Source organism: Hippocampus bargibanti, linkage group LG08 (assembly GCF_051943395.1).
Source record: "Hippocampus bargibanti isolate YZ-2025 linkage group LG08, ASM5194339v1, whole genome shotgun sequence".
In the NCBI taxonomy this organism is placed as follows: Eukaryota; Metazoa; Chordata; class Actinopteri; order Syngnathiformes; family Syngnathidae; genus Hippocampus; species Hippocampus bargibanti.
In genome coordinates, this window is record NC_142741.1 from 20197668 (window position 1) to 20218610 (window position 20943).

The 20943-nt window shown below is 43.6% G+C and overlaps 1 protein-coding gene across 1 annotated transcript in view; it reads left to right on the forward strand.

Annotated features, from left to right (window-relative positions):
- Nucleotides 1-20943, forward strand: part of asic4a (acid sensing ion channel subunit family member 4a) — a 123668-nt gene that overhangs the window by 2000 nt on the left and 100725 nt on the right. The window contains 1 exon segment of the mRNA XM_089002433.1: nucleotides 6594-7066. Coding sequence (XP_088858559.1) covers nucleotides 6594-7066 — 473 coding nt within the window.

Sequence of the window (20943 nt, forward strand, 5' to 3'; positions counted from 1 at the left end):
GTTCGCGAACCCCCGACTTTCAAGGGTGACCACACTGATCAAATGAATGTAGATGAGTGGGAAGACCTAATGAGGAACTACATAAGGAGAGCAAAAGTAGCTCCTGAGCATCAGGCAGAGGAAATCCTCATGAACATCAGCGGTAGAGCTAAAGATGTTGTCAAGGTTAGCACAAGAAACAGTGGAGTTGATGTAACCCAGAACCCAAATGCCATCTATAGCCTTCTTCGCAAGCATTTTTCTACTGCCCCTTGTTCACCTCTCCCTCTAGCAGACTTTTACACCACGCTGCCCAGGGATAAGGAGGCCCCATATGACTACTGGTTGAGGCTTAACAACGCAGCTGAAGTTGCCACCAATCGTCTCAAAGAACAGGGCAGAGATTTCGACTGTTCTTCCCTCGACGTAACACGGATGTTTATTAAAAATTGTCCATCCAAAGATCTTTCCATGACATTTAGGTCAAAAACAGTGGATAAATGGTCGGCAGTTGAGGTCCAAGCCATCCTGGATGAGTACCAGACAGAAATGAGTCCCAGGACTGCCACTCCAGCTGCGGCGAACAGTCAACCCATTCATGTAAATAAAAGTGAAATGCTTCAGAATACAGCATGTCAGGACAACGATAAAATATCCCACTCAGCCAGGCCACCCGACTCCGCAAATCTTGAGCGTGTCATTTCCATGCTGGAAAGAGTTTTGCTGCAAGGAGCTAACAATCCCTCTGCCTCTGGTAGACGCAAGTCAAGGCTTCCTATGGTGGACGGTTTGAATAAGCTACCATGTGCTGTCTGTGCTAGCGCTGACCATTCTGCGCTTATTCACTGCCGCGAAAAGAGACTTTGTTTTCTGTGCTTTTCACCCGATCACTCCAGACGCAACTGCCCCACACAAGTGCAGCCCACAAGATCACTACTGTCGGGAAACTAATGTCTCCGCATCCAAGGGAGTATGATGCGGATGAAGTTCATGACCCTCCCAACAGTTCGACAGATGATCTTGATTCGATATTAGAGTCCCTCACTTCCAGTGTCCCCACGGAGAAGACTGTTATCTTCCAAGGCACACACAAGGTCCTGAAGTCAGATAGCTTGTTCTACACCACTGCCACTGTCGCAGGCATTTCCCTGACCGCAATGATTGACAGCGGCTCTACTGGTTGCACATTGAGTGAGTCGGCTATGGCACGATTGTTAGTGTGCAACCCTAACATCAAACGTTACTCTGCAGATGACGTTGTCATTGTAGGATGTGGTGGTCATCAGGTGACGCCTTCGGCCATATGTGATTTGGAAATAGTCGTGTACAATTGCAAGCTAGCTGTGCCCATGTTTGTGGTGCCTGGACAAACCGACGACATAATTCTTGGCAGCAATGCCATTAAGAAAATCCTTCACCTGATGCGGAAGACTGAAGGCTATTGGCGGCTCATGTCAGAGCCCGGTAGTTCGATTGATGATGACTCTCACCACTTTTTCTCACTGCTTTCCAACACAGAGAAATGGAGGGGTGGAACGATTCCTGACAAAGTTGGCACGCTGAAGTTGCAGCAATGTGTGATGTTGCAACCAGAGAGTGAACATCTTGTTTGGGCTAAGCTTCCCGCCTGCGCACCAATGTCAGTTGGCAGCACGGTCATAGTTGAACCAACTCAAGCAAGGTGCAGATCCAGGAAGATTCTGGTTGGCCGGATTATCACACCGATGTGGGGCGATGGATGGCTCCCAGTGAGGGTCATCAACCCCTCGACTGAAAAAGTGGTGTTGAGAAGAAACACAAAGCTGGCAGATGTATTTCCCTGCATTGCGACAGAAGACTTGTCTGAACCTGACAACATCCAAATTATGTCCCAATCTGTTCAGAATGCCACCGCAAGGCCAAGGTCCAAAGAAGACATCAAAATAGCACTGGACAAGCTTGGACTACATGATCTGGACTTGGATGCATGTGCTGTCTCCGATACGTGGAGGGACAGACTTTTCCAACTCATTGAGAGATATGAAGCAGTATTTTCACGGAATAGGATGGACTGTGGAGAGGCCTCTGAATTTGTGCACAAGATACACCTCGTGGATGAGAGACCATTCCGCCTGCCTTATCGAAGAGTGCCACCAAGTCAATATGAAAAGCTGAGAATGACTCTCAATGAGATGGAAGAAAAAGGCATTATTCGGAAATCCACGAGTGAATATGCATCTCCATTGGTCTTAGTGTGGAAGAAGAATGGGGAGTTGCGCATCTGCACGGATTTCAGATGGCTAAATGCGAGGACACAGCGCGATGCTCACCCATTGCCCCATCAGGCTGACGCTCTTGCCGCACTTGGAGGAAATGTCTTCTTCTCCACCATGGACCTCACCTCGGGATTTTATAATGTGCCCCTGTTTGAGGACCATAAGAAGTACACCGCCTTCTCGTCCCCATTTGGCCTACATGAATATAACCGGATGCCACAAGGCCTTTCGAACAGCCCGGCTACATTCATGCGGATGATGCTTTCCATTTTCGGGGACAAGAACTTCACCAGCCTCCTGTGCTATCTTGACGATCTCATGGTCTTTGGTCCGACAGAAGAGATTGCGCTTGAGCGATTGGAGATGGTTTTCTCCCGCTTGAAGAACCATAATCTGAGGCTTGCTCCGAAGAAGTGTCACTTTCTTCGGAGATCTGTGAAGTTCCTTGGCCATGTTGTCTCAGAGTCAGGGGTACGGACAGACCCTGAAAAGGTGGAAGCGATAAACAGTGTACAGGTACCAGACCTAATGGACAGTGATGGCCTCACTCCCTCGCAGAAGAAAATTAGATCTTTCTTGGGAATGGTGTTGTATTATCAGCACTTCATTGAGGACTGCTCCATCAAGGCCAAGCCCCTTTTCAAGCTCCTTTCAGGCCAGAAAACCCGTGGTAAGGCCAGACGCAGGTCGAAACCCACATCGGATGCATCAAGTCATGTGAAGTTGACACCGGCGGACTGGACCACTGAATGTCAAACTGCCTTCGAGACTCTGAAGCACGATCTGTCAAACAGTGTAACGTTGGCCCACCCTGACTTTGAGAAACCTTTCATCCTGGCAGTCGATGCATCGTTTGACGGCATTGGAGCTGTCCTCTCCCAGCTTCAGCCTGATGACAAGGTTGCGAGACCAGTGGCATTTGCAAGTAAAACGCTGTCACGAGCCCAATTGAACTACCCTGCACATCGGCTCGAATTTCTTGCTTTAAAGTGGGCCGTATGTGACAAGTTTTCCCACTGGCTAAAAGGCAGACATTTTACTGCATGGTCTGACAACAACCCCTTGACATATATCCTGACGAAGCCCAAACTAGATGCCTGCGAGCAGAGGTGGGTGTCGAAGCTGGCAGCATATGACTTTGACTTGAAGTACGTCCCAGGGCCCAAGAACATAGTGGCTGATGCACTGAGTCGAGAACCCTTCGTTCAGTCTTGCGTGAGCCATCGCCTGGTGAAAGAACCCTACCAATACCTACTCAATGGAGTCCAAGGGGTCGTGAATGAGACTGTACAGGATGCTTTCCGTTTCACCACCAACTGTCAGGCTGTCCACATGGCTGGTGATCATGATGGAGAAGTTTCCCAGGGAGAAGCTCCTGATCAGTCTTCTGGAAGTGCAATTGATGCGCAGGAGGTGTCTGCAGTTTTAGACGTCCATCAGACTGGCGGGACCTCTCGACTCCCTGGAGCAACCCCATTGTCACTACAGCTACCTGAAGAAGACCCTTCCATTGTCATTCCCCATAGTCAGTTACGTGACCTGCAGCACCAAGATTCAACAGTCAGCCGAGTCATGTTCTATGTGCAGCGACATATGAGACCTACCAAACATGAAAGAGCAGCTGAGACGAGCTGTGTTCTTTTGTTGCTGAGGCACTGGAAGAAGCTGAAAGTTCGTGACGGGACTCTTTACAGAGTAAGGAAAGATCGCCACATGAACAGAAGAGTCTTTCAGTTCGTCATACCTGGGTCTCTGAAACACCAAGTCCTACATGGTGTGCATGACGCGGCTGGTCATCAGGGCTGTTCTCGGACACTCTCCTTGGCTAGTGAACGGTTCTTTTGGACAGGGATGGAGAAAGACATTACAAAACATGTAAGGCAGTGCCAGAGGTGCATCTTGGGTAAGACCCCCGAACCAGACGCCCGGGCACCCCTGGAGAACATCCGCACTTCGGCTCCAATGGAACTGGTATGCATTGATTTTTGGACAGCAGAGTCCGGCGACAAGAAAACCACCGATGTCCTCGTCGTCACCGACCACTTCTCAAAGTTGGCTCTCGCCTTCCCCTGCAGGAACCAATCAGCAAAGCAAGTTGCCCGCTGCCTGTGGGACAAGTTCTTCTGCATTTATGGGTTCCCCAAAAGGATCCATTCGGATCAGGGAGCCAACTTTGAGAGTAGACTCATCAAGGATCTTCTTGAGATGGCAGGGGTGCATAAGTCCCACACAACACCGTATCATCCCATGGGTAATGGCATCGCAGAAAGATTCAACCGGACCCTTGGAGGGATGATCAGAACACTTCCCCCAAAGTCTAGGTCCAAATGGCCACAAATGTTGAATATGTTGACTTTCTGCTACAACTGCACAGTACATGAGACGACGGGCTTTGCGCCATTCTATTTGATGTTTGGACGTGTCCCTCGCTTGCCCATTGACATCATGTTCCATCATGTCTTGGAGAACGCCAATGTTGTCAGTCACAATGAGTTTGTGAGCACCTTGAAGAGAGACCTTTCTGAAGCCGTGCAAATTGCTCAACAGCATGCAGCCAAGGAACAGACCCGCCACGCCCAGATCTACAACCGCAAAGTCAAGGGGTCGCCATTGGCTGTTGGTGACAAGGTGCTACTAGCCAATCGAGGCGAGAAGGGCAAGCGGAAGGTTGCGGATCGTTGGGAGTCAACCCCTTATGATGTGGTGTCTGTGAAGCCGTTGATCAATGTGTACAGGATCCGAGATGATGCCACAGGCAGAGAGAAGGTCGTACACAGGAACTTACTGCTCCCGGTTGACTTCTTGACATTCTCGGGGCAGGTGGAGCCTGGTTCGTGTTCAGAGGGGTCAGAGATGGACGCACATTGTGGGAGTGACAAAAGCTCAGTTCCTGATGATCAGGCGGACACTCAGCTGCGCACTGAGAACTGGGTCATGCAGTCTCCAGCTCAGACAGAGGAACATGAGCACTTCTCTTCAGAGCATGATTCCGCCGATGCATGTCGAGGGGATGTCAGTGAGAGAAGTCTGTCAGCAGGCCATGATATCCACACACAGACTGAACTTTCCACAGACCCGGTGTTTGACATAGCACGCTCGACCCCTGACTCACCCCCAGATGAGACTGAACTTGAGGCGGTAATTTGCACACAACCACAAGACACACAGGGCCCCATCAATTTCACGAGATGTGGTAGGACAGTTAAACCCCCTGACAGGCTGATATGTGAAATGTCCTATCAGAGAGTCGGGATGCCAACATTAATGTGGGTTTAATATGACCATTTGATTTTTTTTTTGGGTTTGTGCTGTGTGCCAATTGTCGCCATTATCTTTATGGCTTCTCAGTAACGGGTGTTGTTATGTGCTGTTTTGTGAAATGTAAATGGCATTTCTACTAGTCTGTGATAGGATGGGTTTTGAACCACCCTATTCCTTCACACTTCTGAAAGAAGAATTCCTATGATTGACTTCCTTGTACATCCTTGCCCGATAACCTTGTCTATTTTGCCTGTTGGTCTTTCTGTTGTCTTCCGTGTGTATGTTGCCTCACTTCTGCATAATTTAAGGGGGGTGTATGTAACGGAGTTGTGCACTTAGATTATTAAATTATGAAGGAAGTGACGCAACGGCGCACAGTGTGGCACTGTCCCGCCCATAGTTTCCAGAACAATCTCGAGGAGATTCAGGGTGAGTCGCAATTTTCTGTTGGTCTTGATTAACGCGCATTTTCATGACAATATCTTATTTTGTTTCCCCTTTTGTACTGTCTAGTGTTATCTAATTAGTTCCCTTATTCATTTCGAGTTCAGATTACTTTTTGTGTCATTATTTACTTCACGTTTTGTCGAGTGGAACTTAGGAATATGCGCTTTTCTATCGCAGTTAATCACAAGACGAAACCCATGCGACTTCACCCATCCCTTCTGCCATACTGTGTTGCAGGTAATAATTGTTTCATTTCGTTTTTATTGAACAATATTTAGTTTCTTGTGTCGTGTTTCATTTGCCCGTGAGTGTCCGTGGCTGGTTGAACTGTGCGCCAGCCATTACAAGCGCACCGCGTGTTCTGCCGAGTCTCCGCCCATGATGCGTTCAGGGACATCTTGTAAATAACAGTGAACTTGTGTTGTATTCTCTTTTTCTGTAAATAACCACTATACGATCACACGTTGTTAATTCTGTTTTGTTATCTACAATGTTTTGCATTTGAGAACAATCTCGAGGAGATTCAGGTTAATCACAAGACGAAACCCATGCGACTTCACCCATCCCTTCTGCCATACTGTGTTGCAGCGTTGCAGAAATAAAAGAAATAAAAAGACACATCCACGCGTCTCGTCTTCATTAATACAGCAGCATCGTGGAGATGAAGACAGTCACTGTTGTGACACCCGTCACACCTACACGGGATTAATCACATCTTTGTCTCTGGACGACTTGGTATCCGGCAGATTCTGTGGGCTCTTGCCTTTCTCACTTCACTGGCGCTCTTTGTTTACCAGGCAGCAAAATGTGCCATCTCCTACCTGGAGCACCCCCATGTCACCGCACTCAACGAAGAGGCCACCCCCGAGATGGTTTTCCCTGCCGTGACCATTTGCAACATCAACCGCTTTCGCTTCTCCGCGCTGACCGATGCTGACATCTACCACTTGGCTAACTTGACCGGACTGCCCCCCAAAAATAGGGACGGTCACAAGCCAACCGATCTTATGTACCCTGCGCCCGACATGCAGGACATATTCAACAGGACGGGACATCAGCTGGATGAGATGCTCATGAGCTGCAACTTCAGCGGACAAAACTGCTCGGCGGAGGACTTCACTGTGGTGAGTGGGAAAGTTTCTCAACGTTCTTTCATTTTCCTGGACCGGGTCACATCACTCCATCATCTGAGCTTTTTAAAGTAAATTCATGTGGAAATACATTTTATCTTTAATTGCACACATCTTTGGGGTACGGTGTGTGAAAATCTCATTCCGTTCACCCAAAAAACAGTTCACATGGAAGGAAACGGAGACATCACCTTCGTGTGTGTGTGTGTAGTCATCTCAGGGGTACAAGTGGTCTCTACGATCCGTTTCTTCATACAAGATTCATGACTCAAGCTCCATCAGTGAGCCACCTCTCGCCTCACTAAGTTTAACGCAGCAACAGCGTTTTCACTCCGATTGAGCGTTTCGATCTGTGCTGCTGTCAACTATGACAAATATCCCAGGCTGCTATCAAAGGACCAAAACAAAAAGCTACTGTGTGCGGGATGCTCATACTCTTTCCCTAGCAATCCCTCTGATGCTTCCTCAAAGTCTTTGCGCTGAGAGTGCGCGGGAAATAAAATTGTCGTCAAAAATAGCCTCCGTCTTGTGTTTTTTCCACTCTGTCGCTCTCCCTCTTACCATCTCTCTCTCTTTCTCTCCCTTCTGAGAGGAGAGTAATGCTTTTTCAACGTTCTATTTCAATCGGGCTGCTGTTGCGTTTAAATATTTAAAGACAGATATACATGATTTTTGCATTAGCCAGATTTACTAAAAGGGATGAAACAATCTCTGTGCGAATGGGCGTGAGTGACTGTTTGTATTACAGAGAGGTGAGGCAGAGAGAGAGAAAAAGAGAGAGAGAGCAAGAAAGAGAAATAGAGATAGAGAGAGAGAGTTTCTTGTCTTGTTGTTTTCAACAGTAGTTATTAAAGGCACTATCCTCATAAGAGATGGATTCCCCCATCTTTTCATGCAATTGCTTTCGTGTTGATATAGCAGACACGTCAAGTCTTTACAGTGTGTGTTCAATATTGATACGACAGAGACATTGTGCTGCCTTTGATTTATTTTTCAATTAGATTTAAATAATTCATTGTTTGTTTTCCCTTACTCATGCTCCTGCATTTTAAAATAGGGCTTACCTAACGTCACAGGTACAAGTAAATTGTGCCTCGGCGAGTTCTCCGTGTATCAAACAGCCAAAAGTACACATGAGCACTCGCACGGGAGGAGAAGTAGTTTGTAGTGACAATATTGCTTTAAAATTTGATAGTGCAGCATAAGCAACATCCTTCCCACTTGAATTTCAGTGCAAAATGTCATGTAGTAAATGTCAGGCACATGTCAGTCAGTCAGTGAAGCGTCTATTAGCACTTTTCGGACTCCGGGTGACTTCATCGGGTCCCTAAGTTGCTTGTTCCTCTCTGTCAGCCTTGTGATCGAGTGTATCTGCATTTTCGGAGGCTGTCACTTAGATTTGTTACAGGCTACTTGTTCCTGCCTGTACGCCTGAAAAATCACTGACTCTGAGTTCGGATTTTGGAACATGGCTCAAGTGTTGCGGCGATGGGGTCGGGGAATAGTGTCAGCAAAAAAAAAAAAGACAGGAATATGTTTGCCTGCATGGGAGTTTTGTAGAAATCAGAGGAAATTAAAGGAAACAAATAACTTGTAAAGAAGTAAGTTATTATTAGTAGCGATACTCTATCAATCACATCCAAAGTCGCATAGATGTGGCTCGTAAAGGGGTCATTTCATGTTGAAATTATGATAGCTGCTGGCATTTATCATTTGTCATGTCTGAGCTTTTCTTCTTTTGTGTGTAATTAATGTCAGCGTTCATCGTTTGGATGAAAAGTCACCGCCTCTGTTGCATGCGTTCATACACCCTAATGAGTTTTTAAAAATACAATCAGAATGTTTCCATTTCATTTTTAAGTTGATAATTCATGACAGAAATATACTCATATCCATTTCAAAAGGTGTATGCTAATAAACAGCTCACAATCTGCAAATATTTGCGGTGGCCGCTCTAATTGATGTGTGGGGGGGTTATTACCTTTCAAAATGAATGTATTTTAGCCTTTCACCATTGCGCTTATTCCATACAGGTAATGACTTTTTAATTACAGAATTCATTGACGACTTGGTTTCATCACACAAGATGTAGCTGATTGAACGAGCCCAGAGTAAATACAATACTTTTCTTCCAGTCTAAAAAAACTTAATTGTAAAGCTATTGTGTGTGGATGTCAGAAAGATGAGCTGCAAAGCCCTTTGGCTTTTATTTTTATTTTATTTTATATTTCTTGTATAGCACACTTGATTGGTTTGCTCCGGCTCCTAGTTCTGTTTGCTGATGCGTTATTAGATTTTGCTCTCAGCAAGGACAGATCTCCTCAACATATTCATGGGCTGAGCTAAACAGTAGTAGTTTGAGAGGAAAGCTATTAGAATCTGGCTTCACCTTTTTGCTACTCAGCCTGCCTGTGTAGCGAACCAAAGAACGCAGTGTTACCCGCGTGGTTTTGGTACACTTTTGTTTGTCTTTATATTGTCAAATTGGGGGTGGGGTCTATTTTTCCCCATTGTTGTGAGAATGAGAACTTCTCTCCAAGTAAATAAATACCATGAGGAAATAAGACATCATTGCACACACCATGTTTGCGTTCCAAAAAATAAGTATTCTAATGTTTTTTTTTTTCTTTCATAATTGTAAAGCATATTTTGTCAAGGCAGGCATTTTCTATATTTTGCAAAATATAGCAGTTTAGAACTGAGGCAGTCAAGGATTTTTAAGCACAGTTTTACAAGCAACGTAATGTCGAATGCCAAATGGTAGGACTCCATTAGGGTGATGTAATTAATCAGGGGCTTTCTAATTCATTGGATTTTAAGTGAATTGTTATATTATCTAATTTTTCAATTCAAACAGATGTTGTCCAATAAACACACATCCCTTCAAATATAGCTATCAAAAAGTCACTTAGAAAAGGCAAAAAAAACTGACCAAAGATTCAGCAGGAATGGAGTCAGAACTTTACAATACCCCGTCGATAAAGCGTGTACGTGGATTTAAAGATCGTCATGTCTCTGGCACAAAGGCTTGCTTTTTTCCACAATGGAGTATTCTAATCCTATCTGTAATAGTTACTAGTAATAGTTAATATAATCATGCAAATACTGTGAACATTCCTCGAGCAAGCTGAGAGACTGACACTTTAAATTGTCAGTGAATATTACTTTTACAATAAGCAAATAATCATTACTTTTTACAATTTCAGCATAGTGAAAATCATGTTTTGCAACTCTGCAACCATATGAGAAAAAAAGAAATACAAATCAAGAATAGCATGAAAAAATAATAATAAACACATTAAACCAACTTGAGTGGATTGGGGGCAACGGGGTAACTTAACTACCTTTACAAGCCCTTGGGTTGCCGTAATTTTTTTCCAGGTATCCCATAGACTCTCAAATTTCTCTAGCTCTCCTTGTACAATGAATGTAAGTGTTTCCATTTCATAAATTTCAGTGACCACCTTAATCCAGTCTTTGACTGTTGTGGGTTCTTTTGTTAGCCATCTCCTTGTGATTGGTGCACCTTATATGTGAGATAATACAGTATTGAGCCACAACAGGTGTCGTAACTACTGTCAGCAGCCACCTGCTATTTCTATTTCCCCCTGTAGAAGAAGTAGTGCATGGAATATGCGTGGATATATCAAACGTAACCCCAGCCTCTGCTGTAGCCCCTTAATGGGGTGTGCCTTATTCAGTGATCCCTCGCTACTTCGTAGTTCACTTTTCTCGGCTTCAGTGCATCGCAGATTTTTTTTCAGGGGAAAAAAGTTTTTGTTGGCACTCTTTCTTTTTTTTGAGAATAAAGAAAAAGAAAAATAGTTTTTTCAATGGCATGCAAATGTGCAAAATAAAAGTAGAAGAAACAACACTAAGCTTGTATGTGACTGTAAAGCAGGGGTCGGAAACCTTTTTGACTAAGAGAGCCATAAAAGTAAAATATTTAGAAATGTTTTTCAGTGAGAGCCGCACGCGCGCGCACATAAAGGCGCTCGCGTGGGCGCGCGCACACACACACACGCGCGGCCACTTTTCAACAAAATATCAGAATGTATTTTTTTAAATACTTTGTGATAGTACTCACCGTTAACATAAATGGTTTTCCGTTCCTCGTGATTGGTAAAAATCCAGCCAAACGATCGGAATGAAATTCGGTCCAGAGGCCAAGTTACTGCTAGCTAGCCTGCACACGGCTCATAAGCTTCCACACTTGCTATCTGCAATCTATTTCTCGCAGAAGTATGTTGATGCTGACGTTAACATGGGGCTTGTTAAAATGTCACTGACATTCGACTGTTTCATCGATGGTATTGTTTCATTGCAAATTAGAATCAGAACATTTTCTCTCCTCTAATGCTCCGGTGCATTCACGCTGAAGTGCACTAGTTGGGCTCATTTAAAGGGGCGTTTACCGGTTTCAACATGACGGCCACTATCATCCAAACAAAATGGCGCTTTCGGCCATTCTAGGTCAATGTCATCCAATCAAAATTGCGCTTTCCGCCAACGGCAGCCCCAACGGGAAATGAACGTCGAAAAAAAAAAAACGACAATATGTATTTATTTGTATCGGCGAGCCATATGCAATCATCAAAAGAGCCATAAATGGCTCGCGAGTCATAGGTTCCCGACCCCTGCTGTAAAGTGTCCTTGAGAGCCTTGAAAGGCGCTTAAAATGAAATTGATTATTATTATTATTACACTGCAAACAACACTGCAAACATGGCAGAAAAAAATCAAGCAGAATGGAGCTGCTCATGCTGCTCATGCTGCTCATCCATGAGCTGTTTTCTATTCTCAAAAAAAAAAGAAATACAAAAGAAGAAAGAGTGCCAACAACTACTGATAACAATGTTCTTCTCTCGGAGAGAGAGTCCTTAAAAAAAAAAAATATATTATATTTTTTTTTTACTACTGTAAATTCCGGACTATAAGCCCCTACTTTTTTTCAAAACTTTCAACCCTGCGGCTTATTCAGTGATGCGGCCAATTTATGTAATTTTTCTAACGGCCGCCAGCGGCGCTCGAGTAGAAAAGGTAAGATTTAGACCGGCGGAATATATACGTCGAGGAAGACTGCATCTTCTTGTCTTGTGCAAATTAGCGTGAACATACCTTCATCATGGAAAATGCAAAAAGAAAGGAATATGATGCAGCTTTCAAGCTAAAAGCAATCGAGCAGTTGGATAAAGAAGGAAACAGAGCTGCTGCACGTAAACTTGGCATGAACGAATCGATTGTGAGACGCTGGAAACGACAGCGGGAAGAACTGGAGAAATCTAAGAAGACGAAAAAACCTTTCCGAGGTAATAAAAGCAGGTGGCCCGAACTGGAAAACCTTCTAGAAGACTGGGTGAGCACACAGAGAGCAGATGGCCGAGGTGTTTCGACTGAGCAGATCAGACTGGAAGCAAAAACAATTGCCACCGAAAAGAAAATTACGGATTTCAAAGGAGGACCGTCGTGGTGTCTTAGATTTATGAAATGAAAAAGTCTGTCCGTCAGGAGACGGACAACTCTGTGTCAGCAACTCCCTCCCAATTACGACGAACAAGTCGCACATTTTCACAAATTCTTTCAAAAAAAGATCGCAGAGAATTCAATTGGACCAGACGACATCATGAATATGGATGAGGTACCTCTTACATTCGACCTGCCCCTCACCAGGACCGTCAACAATAAAGGAGAAGCATCTGTCACGCTGAAAATAATCGGACATGAGAGAACTCATTTCACATGTGTTGCACTGCATCTGGACTGAAGAATGTGGGCACATGCGGCTTATATAATAATAATCGGTTTTCCTCTTAAAATGTGGTGGGTGCGGCTTATAATCATGTGCGTTCTATAGTCCGGAAATACGGTAAATTGTACTTTGCAGATTTCACCTATCGCGGGCTATTTTTGGAACGCATGTCCCGTGATAAACGAGGGCTCACTGTATATGAAAAACTTTCTACATTTATATACATGTATTATCTTTGGATTTTTTTTTTCATTTATTGAAGGCACACTTTATAGTCCGGTGCGCCTTATATATGAAGCCTGCTCCATGCTTCCGTCTTTCCCGAGCATTATAAGGTCGTGCTTTTGCATATCATTTTCCAAAGTAGATGCACAGAACCTCAGCCCCAGAAGAAAGAATCAAAAGAAGATAACAAAATTTATGATGCTACAAAACGTAAACGTACATTATCCCGTGACTGTAAAGTGTACTTGAGAGTTTTGAAAGGCGCTTAGAAATGTAACGCACATTAAAAGCATTGTGGAAAGAAGAATTCATGTGGCTTGTAGCAAACGATTTAACGCAAACATTGCATTGTGGAAAATGACGAGTGTATGGACAAACGACCAACTGGAGCAAAATCATCAGCAAGAGATATTTACGATCGATAAAGCAAGGGAGTATTTGTAGTAGGTACACCCTTAATAAAAACAATCTTTAATACTTTGCAACAATGGTTTTTTTGTGCTTTGTTGTCTTATTGTGTTTCAAGTTGTGAAAATGGTGCACGCAACTTTATGGCTGGGCAGGCAACTTTTCAGAGTTGTCTGCCCTGGTGTCCGGTAACTTTTTGTCGTGAGTTTCAGACAGTGCTTATACACCGGAAACTACGGTATATGGACAGAAAAAGAAACATTAAATGGTGTTCACTTATATGTGAAATCATGATCAGTCACCCTTTACTTTCTTTTTTTAATTGCTTTCTTTATTCCTTTTTCTTTCTTTTTCTTCCTTGTTCCATTTTTAGTCGTAAATATGTCGTACCATCCAAAATGCTTGCAGATTGTAAGATTTTTACTCAGGACCGGTACGACTTCTTTAATGTAGAAGGTTACATGTAAATGATAACTTCTCACCACAAGAAACACATTCTGTACATGTAACTTCAGCATGTGTGTGCATGTGTGTCCATGTATGTGTGAGTCTAAAAAAAGGAGCCGTGTACATCTGCAGAAAAGTCTGACGACCACTTAGTGGATTCAATGCATTCACAGGGACTCTACAACACGGCACACAAAAATACAGCTCGGTGTGTAACGACGATCGTGGGAGTATAAAAGTGACTGGCTTATCCCAAACAGCACAGTCCCCATCAGCCTGTCAATTAGACATCTACAGTTGCACTGCTTTCTCTCTGTGCACGTGTGCAATTATGTGTGTGTGTGTGCGTGTGTGTGTTTCTGTGTGGGCGTGCAGCTGAACATGTAACGTCATGTGAGACCCCATGGAGGCAACAATAACAAACTATGCAAGACAAACAAACATCACAAAATCACACACACACACACACACACACACACACACGCACACACACACACACACACACACACGCACACACACACACACACACACACATATTCGTGCAACAGGGTTCTTCCTCATGTTTCTCATCCATTTTCTATTACATGCAAACTGTCAAGATTTGTGTGATGAAATTCCAATCATGTTAATTTAACGTTTTCGTGAAGACACAAACAATGCTGTGACTGAATGACATGACTGAAAATGTGCCAATGCTCTCAAAAAAGGCATTCCTGGAATGACACAGACATAGAATAATTTTTAACCAAGGGTGACCAATCTTCAAAAGAGACCCTTTCAGACTAGCACTTAGATGGGCACAGTACAGCATCGACCATCAAAGTTATTGTTTTAGTGCTGCCACTATACGCTGACGGGTTATCATGCTGTGTCGTGGGGTGACAGGTGAGGTGGGGATTTGCTATGACAGTGCCAAGACAGCAAACATGCCTGATTTGAAAAAGGCTCAGTTTGGATGGTAATCCATTGTGACGATAGATGACGCATTGACAGTGACGTGCAGTCAGGGGAGGCAGGTGAGGCACAGCCTCACCTGTCATCATGGAAATATCAAATGAAAAAATAAATTAAACAGTTATATTTATTTAGTGATTTGTACTTTAAAGTTCTTTTGTACTTCACCATTTTTGGATTTTTTTATCAAAATCGCTGAATTGTCATTTACCGTTCAAATACTAAGTGGAGACGAGCGGTGAGGCAGGAGCCGGCTGAGCCGCATCATGGACTGCGCAATGACTATGCTAACTTGCTCTCCAGTGAGACCGCATTGCTGTCCCTCTGCATATCGCGATTAAAGTGTTCAAACACTTTTAGTATATGAACTAAATTTCTGCAGTTTAGCTGGTACATATAATGTAGAGTCACTTCACATTATAAACACTGTACTACAGTGTTTATTTTATTTTATTTTTATCAAAACTGTGTGCATAGGTGAGGCACACAGTTCTCCTGCCCCATGACAGGGGGCGCTGATGATTACAGAGATTCTATTTGCACCTCCTCGGCTGCAGAATGATAGAATACAGTGAACAGTTGGCAAGTTAAGTGCAACCATCCAGTCATTTTTTCGTGTTGCTTGGCCTTATTTCCAGAATGGAGGATTATATATCTAAATTGAAAGAAATAGAGAGACTTTTAAAACTGAAGAAAGATAAGGAAGGCTTCTACAAAGAAGGTATCAATGCCTTTCTTCTGAAGGAGCTATGCATGGACTTCTTTTATAAGTAAAGGTAACACAAATGGTGAATAAGCTACTCTGTTGAGTTCATATGTTTGTAAATCTGACTGTGATGACGTCAGTGCCTCACCAGCTATGAACCTCACCACATTGAATAATTGAGGTGTGAGTGAGGTGATTCTACAGTGACTACAGCAAGAGAGTTGGGCAGATGTGTGCGACCGATCAAACAACATGGAAGAAACTGAAACTGAGAAAATGATCTTAACAGCAGTGCTCCAAGGTTTTGAGACGCCAGACTCAATGGTGTACTGTGATTTAGCGAAAAATGGTCTACACCACATTATATATTACTAATTGATTTAAAAAAAATTTAAGTAGTAGAAATGTGACAGTCATATTTTTAATATTGGACATTTCAGTTGTTAAAATATTAAAATATTGCTTAAAATAATTTGTAGCATAGCCAGACACTTAGCTTCAATTGTCTCATGCCTCCTGCTTTTTATCAGCAAAGCCCGAGCTTTAATGGACAACCGACACATTCAGACAAGTTGACTCCACCGCATATAGCTATATTTTACGTTTTAAGACTCTTGTTTTTGAGTTGATGACGATGTCTTACGTGACGTCACGTCAGGAACGCCCTGACCGAGAAAGCGACACACAATGCATTTTGGGTACTTTGTTTGGTCTGAAAACATCGTGTTGATCCGTGTTGATGGCGAAATTAGAAGTAAAAACACACAAATAACGCGATGGTGAATCGTTGTGTCTCACCATCACTGCCAATTGCGGTAACACCATAAACTTGGACACATATTCTCAGCAGACAAATCAACCCATTTCCAATGGAGCTTGTGCGCCATCTAGCGCATTTTCTGGGCGCTACATTGGAGTCCATTGTTTTGTGCCGTATTTTTCCCCACCATAAGGCAGACCTATATGAGCATTCAATTTTCTGAAAAGCCGACAGTGTGCCTTATAGTTTGATGTACCTTTATATGAATCTATATTCTTGGACATAATATTTTAAATGTTCTTCAATATACGGGTATAAATAAATATGTATTGTCTTATATTACATTTAGTGTAGCTCTATCTTGTGGATGTATAAGACACCACCCGCCACTATTTTTTTTCCAATGGTCCATTTCAATGAAATGTTGCCTTGTAGTGTGGAAAAATGAATAAAGAAGACCACAGACCTTTGTCGAGGCCAAAGACCTCAAATTCGGGTCTGATTAAAAAAAAAACAAAAAAGCACCTTCCGATGAGAGGAACGCTGCTTCTTCAAATTCCACCAAACCATCTTCACTTCCCAGCGTATCGGGCAAAGATGAATTGCCGCTTCTGCTGATATGCATCTCTTCATTCCTATCCGATGAAGACCACCTTTGATAGAATCGCACGATATGCAAACGGTTTCTATTTGCCTCGCCTTCCATTTTGTGGAGGCGAACTGTTTTCAATGGCACCTTGATGTAATTTCTAAAATCTCTCACTGTTCATAAATAAATAATAAATAAATAAATAATAATAAAAGGCTTCCGACACTGTGGTTACTCCGTTGAGACCCCACTATCCTTCCCCATCTTACCACATTTTCCCCCTCTCCCTTCTAACCCCTTGGAGTCTTTGAGTCACAGAGACATTTGTCTCTTTCTGACAAGTCATACACCGGGCTGTTGCAAGTGTTAATGTGCTAGCTCCTGCACACAACGAACACAAAAGTGTATTGCGTGTATATGGAAGGGAGAATGTTTCACCCACACCAACACACCCGGGTTTCCTCACGGATTGAGAGTTGGTTTCCAAGATTGATCATGAGTCCTGACAGCGCGCCTCTCCCTTTCCGAGGGATCGATACATCCTTTAGTCACATCGCTTCCCAGCCTTTCCAAATCCGAGCCAAGAGTGACTAATTATCCCTTGCTTGGGTTTTTGGATCAGTCGCAGCTGCTCTGGTTAATGCAAGCAAGGGTGACACATTTTCTCCCATGGAAGACTATCTGTTTATTTTGGCGTGTGGAATCGATCAATATGCGCTTTATTTTGCTCATAGGTATCTGAAATGTTGAAGCAATATGAAATGATTCACTGTGCATGATGACACCAGGAATACACTGATCAATTTTAGAAATCCTCCAGTGTACTAAATAGCAGAAATACATTTTTTGATCTTTTATCACTTCAATTGAGCACAAGAATTTTAAGTTTTAGTTGTTTTTCTTTTTTCGCCAGGGTTGTTGTTGTTTTTTCCAGCACGATGACAGAGACCAATCCGGTGTTGTTCATACACTTTCAAGATTTTTAATGGTGGACATGAAACTTTTATGATTGTCTGACTTAAACATTTTCTAAGGAGAAAAAAACAACAACTATGTTTGACACTATCTATAATTCTGCTTCTGTTGACTTGATCACAAGAGGGTAGGGTGTGCAATGCTCAAATACAGTTCACTTATTAGATGTGTGTAACCCGCTTTTCATAGCCTTCCTTTTTTTTAATATTCCATGACTCAGAAATATTTTTTCTAAAAATCACAGCTCAGTCTTGTCTCTGGAAAAGGTAAAATGAGCTAGCATCGACTTTTCTGAGGGAGACAAAAAATGTGCAATTTACCACAGTTGCTTTGCAAATTTACGCTAATGAAGAATCCCCACAATCACAAAATGGTTGCTTTCACACAGATTCAGCAACTCAGTATGTCAATGCAATTCGGAAGAAATCTGCGTTTTTCCTACAAAATATTTTTCAAAAGACGTCAGTGACCATTTGGAGTGCATTCAGTCTAGCTCCCAAAGTGTGATATTTGATTTTTATTGGGGGTGCCCCAGTAGTCGAGTGGTTGGCACGCCAGCTTCACAGTTCAAAGGCTGTGAGTTCAAGACCCGGTCCGGAGTTTCGATGTTCACCCCGGGCCCGTGTATGTTTTCTCCAGTTCTTCCGGCTTCCTCCCACATTCCAAAAAACATACATGGCAAGTTGATTAATCACTCCAAATTGTCCCTAGATGTGAGTGTGAGATTGAATGGTTGCTTCTCTGTGTGCCCTGCGATCGGCTGGCAACCAATTCAGGGTGTCCCCTGCCTCGTACCCGAAGACGGCATGGATAGGCTCCATCACCCCCCACGACCCTATTTGGGATCAAACGGTTTGGAAAATAACTTGATGGATTTTTATTGGTGTCCTCATTAGTCCCGTTATCAAATATTGTTTGTCGAGAGACATTCACAATCATTTAATGCAAGTCCAATTGGTTTCTTTTCAGGAACAACGATAAGCAGCTGTCATCGTGGAGATAATTGTCACTCTGTAAGCCTTTGGCTAAATAGACTTTTCGCTCTGAGTTTGTAGCGTACAAGTGTTTTTTTTTTTTTTTTTGGGGGGGGGGGGGTGGAGGGTGCATGGTTCCCACTCTTGAAAGCACTTGTGCAAATTTCCCTAAAAAATTAAACAAGCGTGCCTTTAGGCCACAAATGCCACATAATGATTCGGTGCCTCCTCATTTCCCTTGCTTATATATTTGAATTGCTTTTGCAGGAGACAACGTATGCAGGTGGTTGCCTATTAAATCATCTCTCCTTCATTAAAAAATAAACTCAACACATTTAATTTGTGATGCCTCTTGTTGCAAATAAAATCCTGACAAATACAGCATAGCATTTCTGAGATGTCATTGTCAATTGGTGAGATTTTTTATTTGTAATCGTTAATTGAAAAACATGTGAAAGACAATTAGGGTCATTTCTCTTTTTTTGTCTGTGAAAATAAAAAAAAATCAAACATATACTACAAAAAAGTGGAGAAATGACACTACAGAGATGTTTGGCTTTTTTTTACCTCATTAGAAAGCTGAAGTCTAAAAGGTCAAACTAATTCCTGTGAGAAACATTTAATTTGTGATGCCTCTTGTTGCAAATAAAATCCTGACAAATACAGCATACCATTTCTGAGATGTCATTGTCAATTGGTGAGATTTTTTATTTGTAATCGTTAATTGAAAAACATGTGAAAGACAGTTAGAGTCATTTCTCTTTTTCTGTCTGTGAAAAAAAAAAAAAAATCAAACATATACTACAAAAAAGTGGACAAATGACACTACAGAGATGTTTGGCTTTTTTTACCTCATTAGAAAGCTGAAGTCTAAAAGGTTGAACTAATTCCCGTGACATATTTTATCCTGGCCGGTTCATTTATACTTCACAATAAAATATATGTGCATGTGATCAAAGTCAGAAAGTCTTGACTAATGGATATGTCTGAAATATTGTTCTGTGGTGAAGGAAGTGGTTAGACCGTTAGAGCATAGATGTCAAGTGCCATAATGCTTGCTTCAAACAAACATTTCAAATTGTCGTATGTGCACCACAATAACAGTCATTTTCTTAACTTCTGATTTGGAAAATGGTTATTCATTCATTGGTTGTGCGGTCTATATCTAGTATGTGTGACGAGCGCTCGAGTGCTAGGAGGCAGACCTCGAGCGACGGAATCTTGGTGATAGGGAAGGACCCGAAATACACGGCGTGACAGGCTTGGATGGATCAAGAGTCTTTACTGGAAACAGCATCAAATAATAACAAACAGGGAAGAGTGGAGGAAGATAACTGAATGACAGCAGACCTGGCAACACGGAAGTGGAAACGGCAATGACCAAAAATACTCCGACGGAGACGGTAGTGAGCGGGAGACAGATATAGTCAGAAGGCACCATCAGTGAATGACACTCAGCTGTGGGAACCCAGGTGAATGACGATTGGAGGGGCCGTCTCCCAAGATTGGCGGAGGAGGTGACAGGAGGGGGCGGGGCGCGCCCCGGATGGCAACAAGATGTGACAGTGCCCCCCCCTCAAGGGACGCCTCTCGGCGGCCCACCAGGCTTGGATGGGTGAGCCGCATGGAACGCCCGGGTGAGGGATGGGTCGAGGATCCAGGAACGTGGGACCCATTGACGTTCCTCAGGTCCATAGCCCTCCCAGTCGACCAGATACTGCACTCCTCTGCCCCTGCGCCTGGAGTCCAGTATCTCCCGCACGGTGTAGACTGGTCCGTCGTCCAATATCCGGGGGGGAGGTGGGGGGGGCGGGCGTGGGGGCTAAGGGGCTGGTCTCCACTGGCTTGAGGAGGGAAACATGAAACACGGGGTGGATCCGCATGGTGGGTGGTAGCCGGAGCCTCACCGAGACCGGGCTGAGGATGGCCTCGATGGGGAAGGGACCCGTGAAGCGTGGGCCCAGCTTGGCCGAGGACCCTGCCAGCCGAAGGTCCTTCGTGGATAGCCAGACCTCCTGCCCGACCTGGTAGCTGGGTGCTTGCCGCCGATGGCGGTCTGCCACCCGCCGGTTCCGGGATGCGAT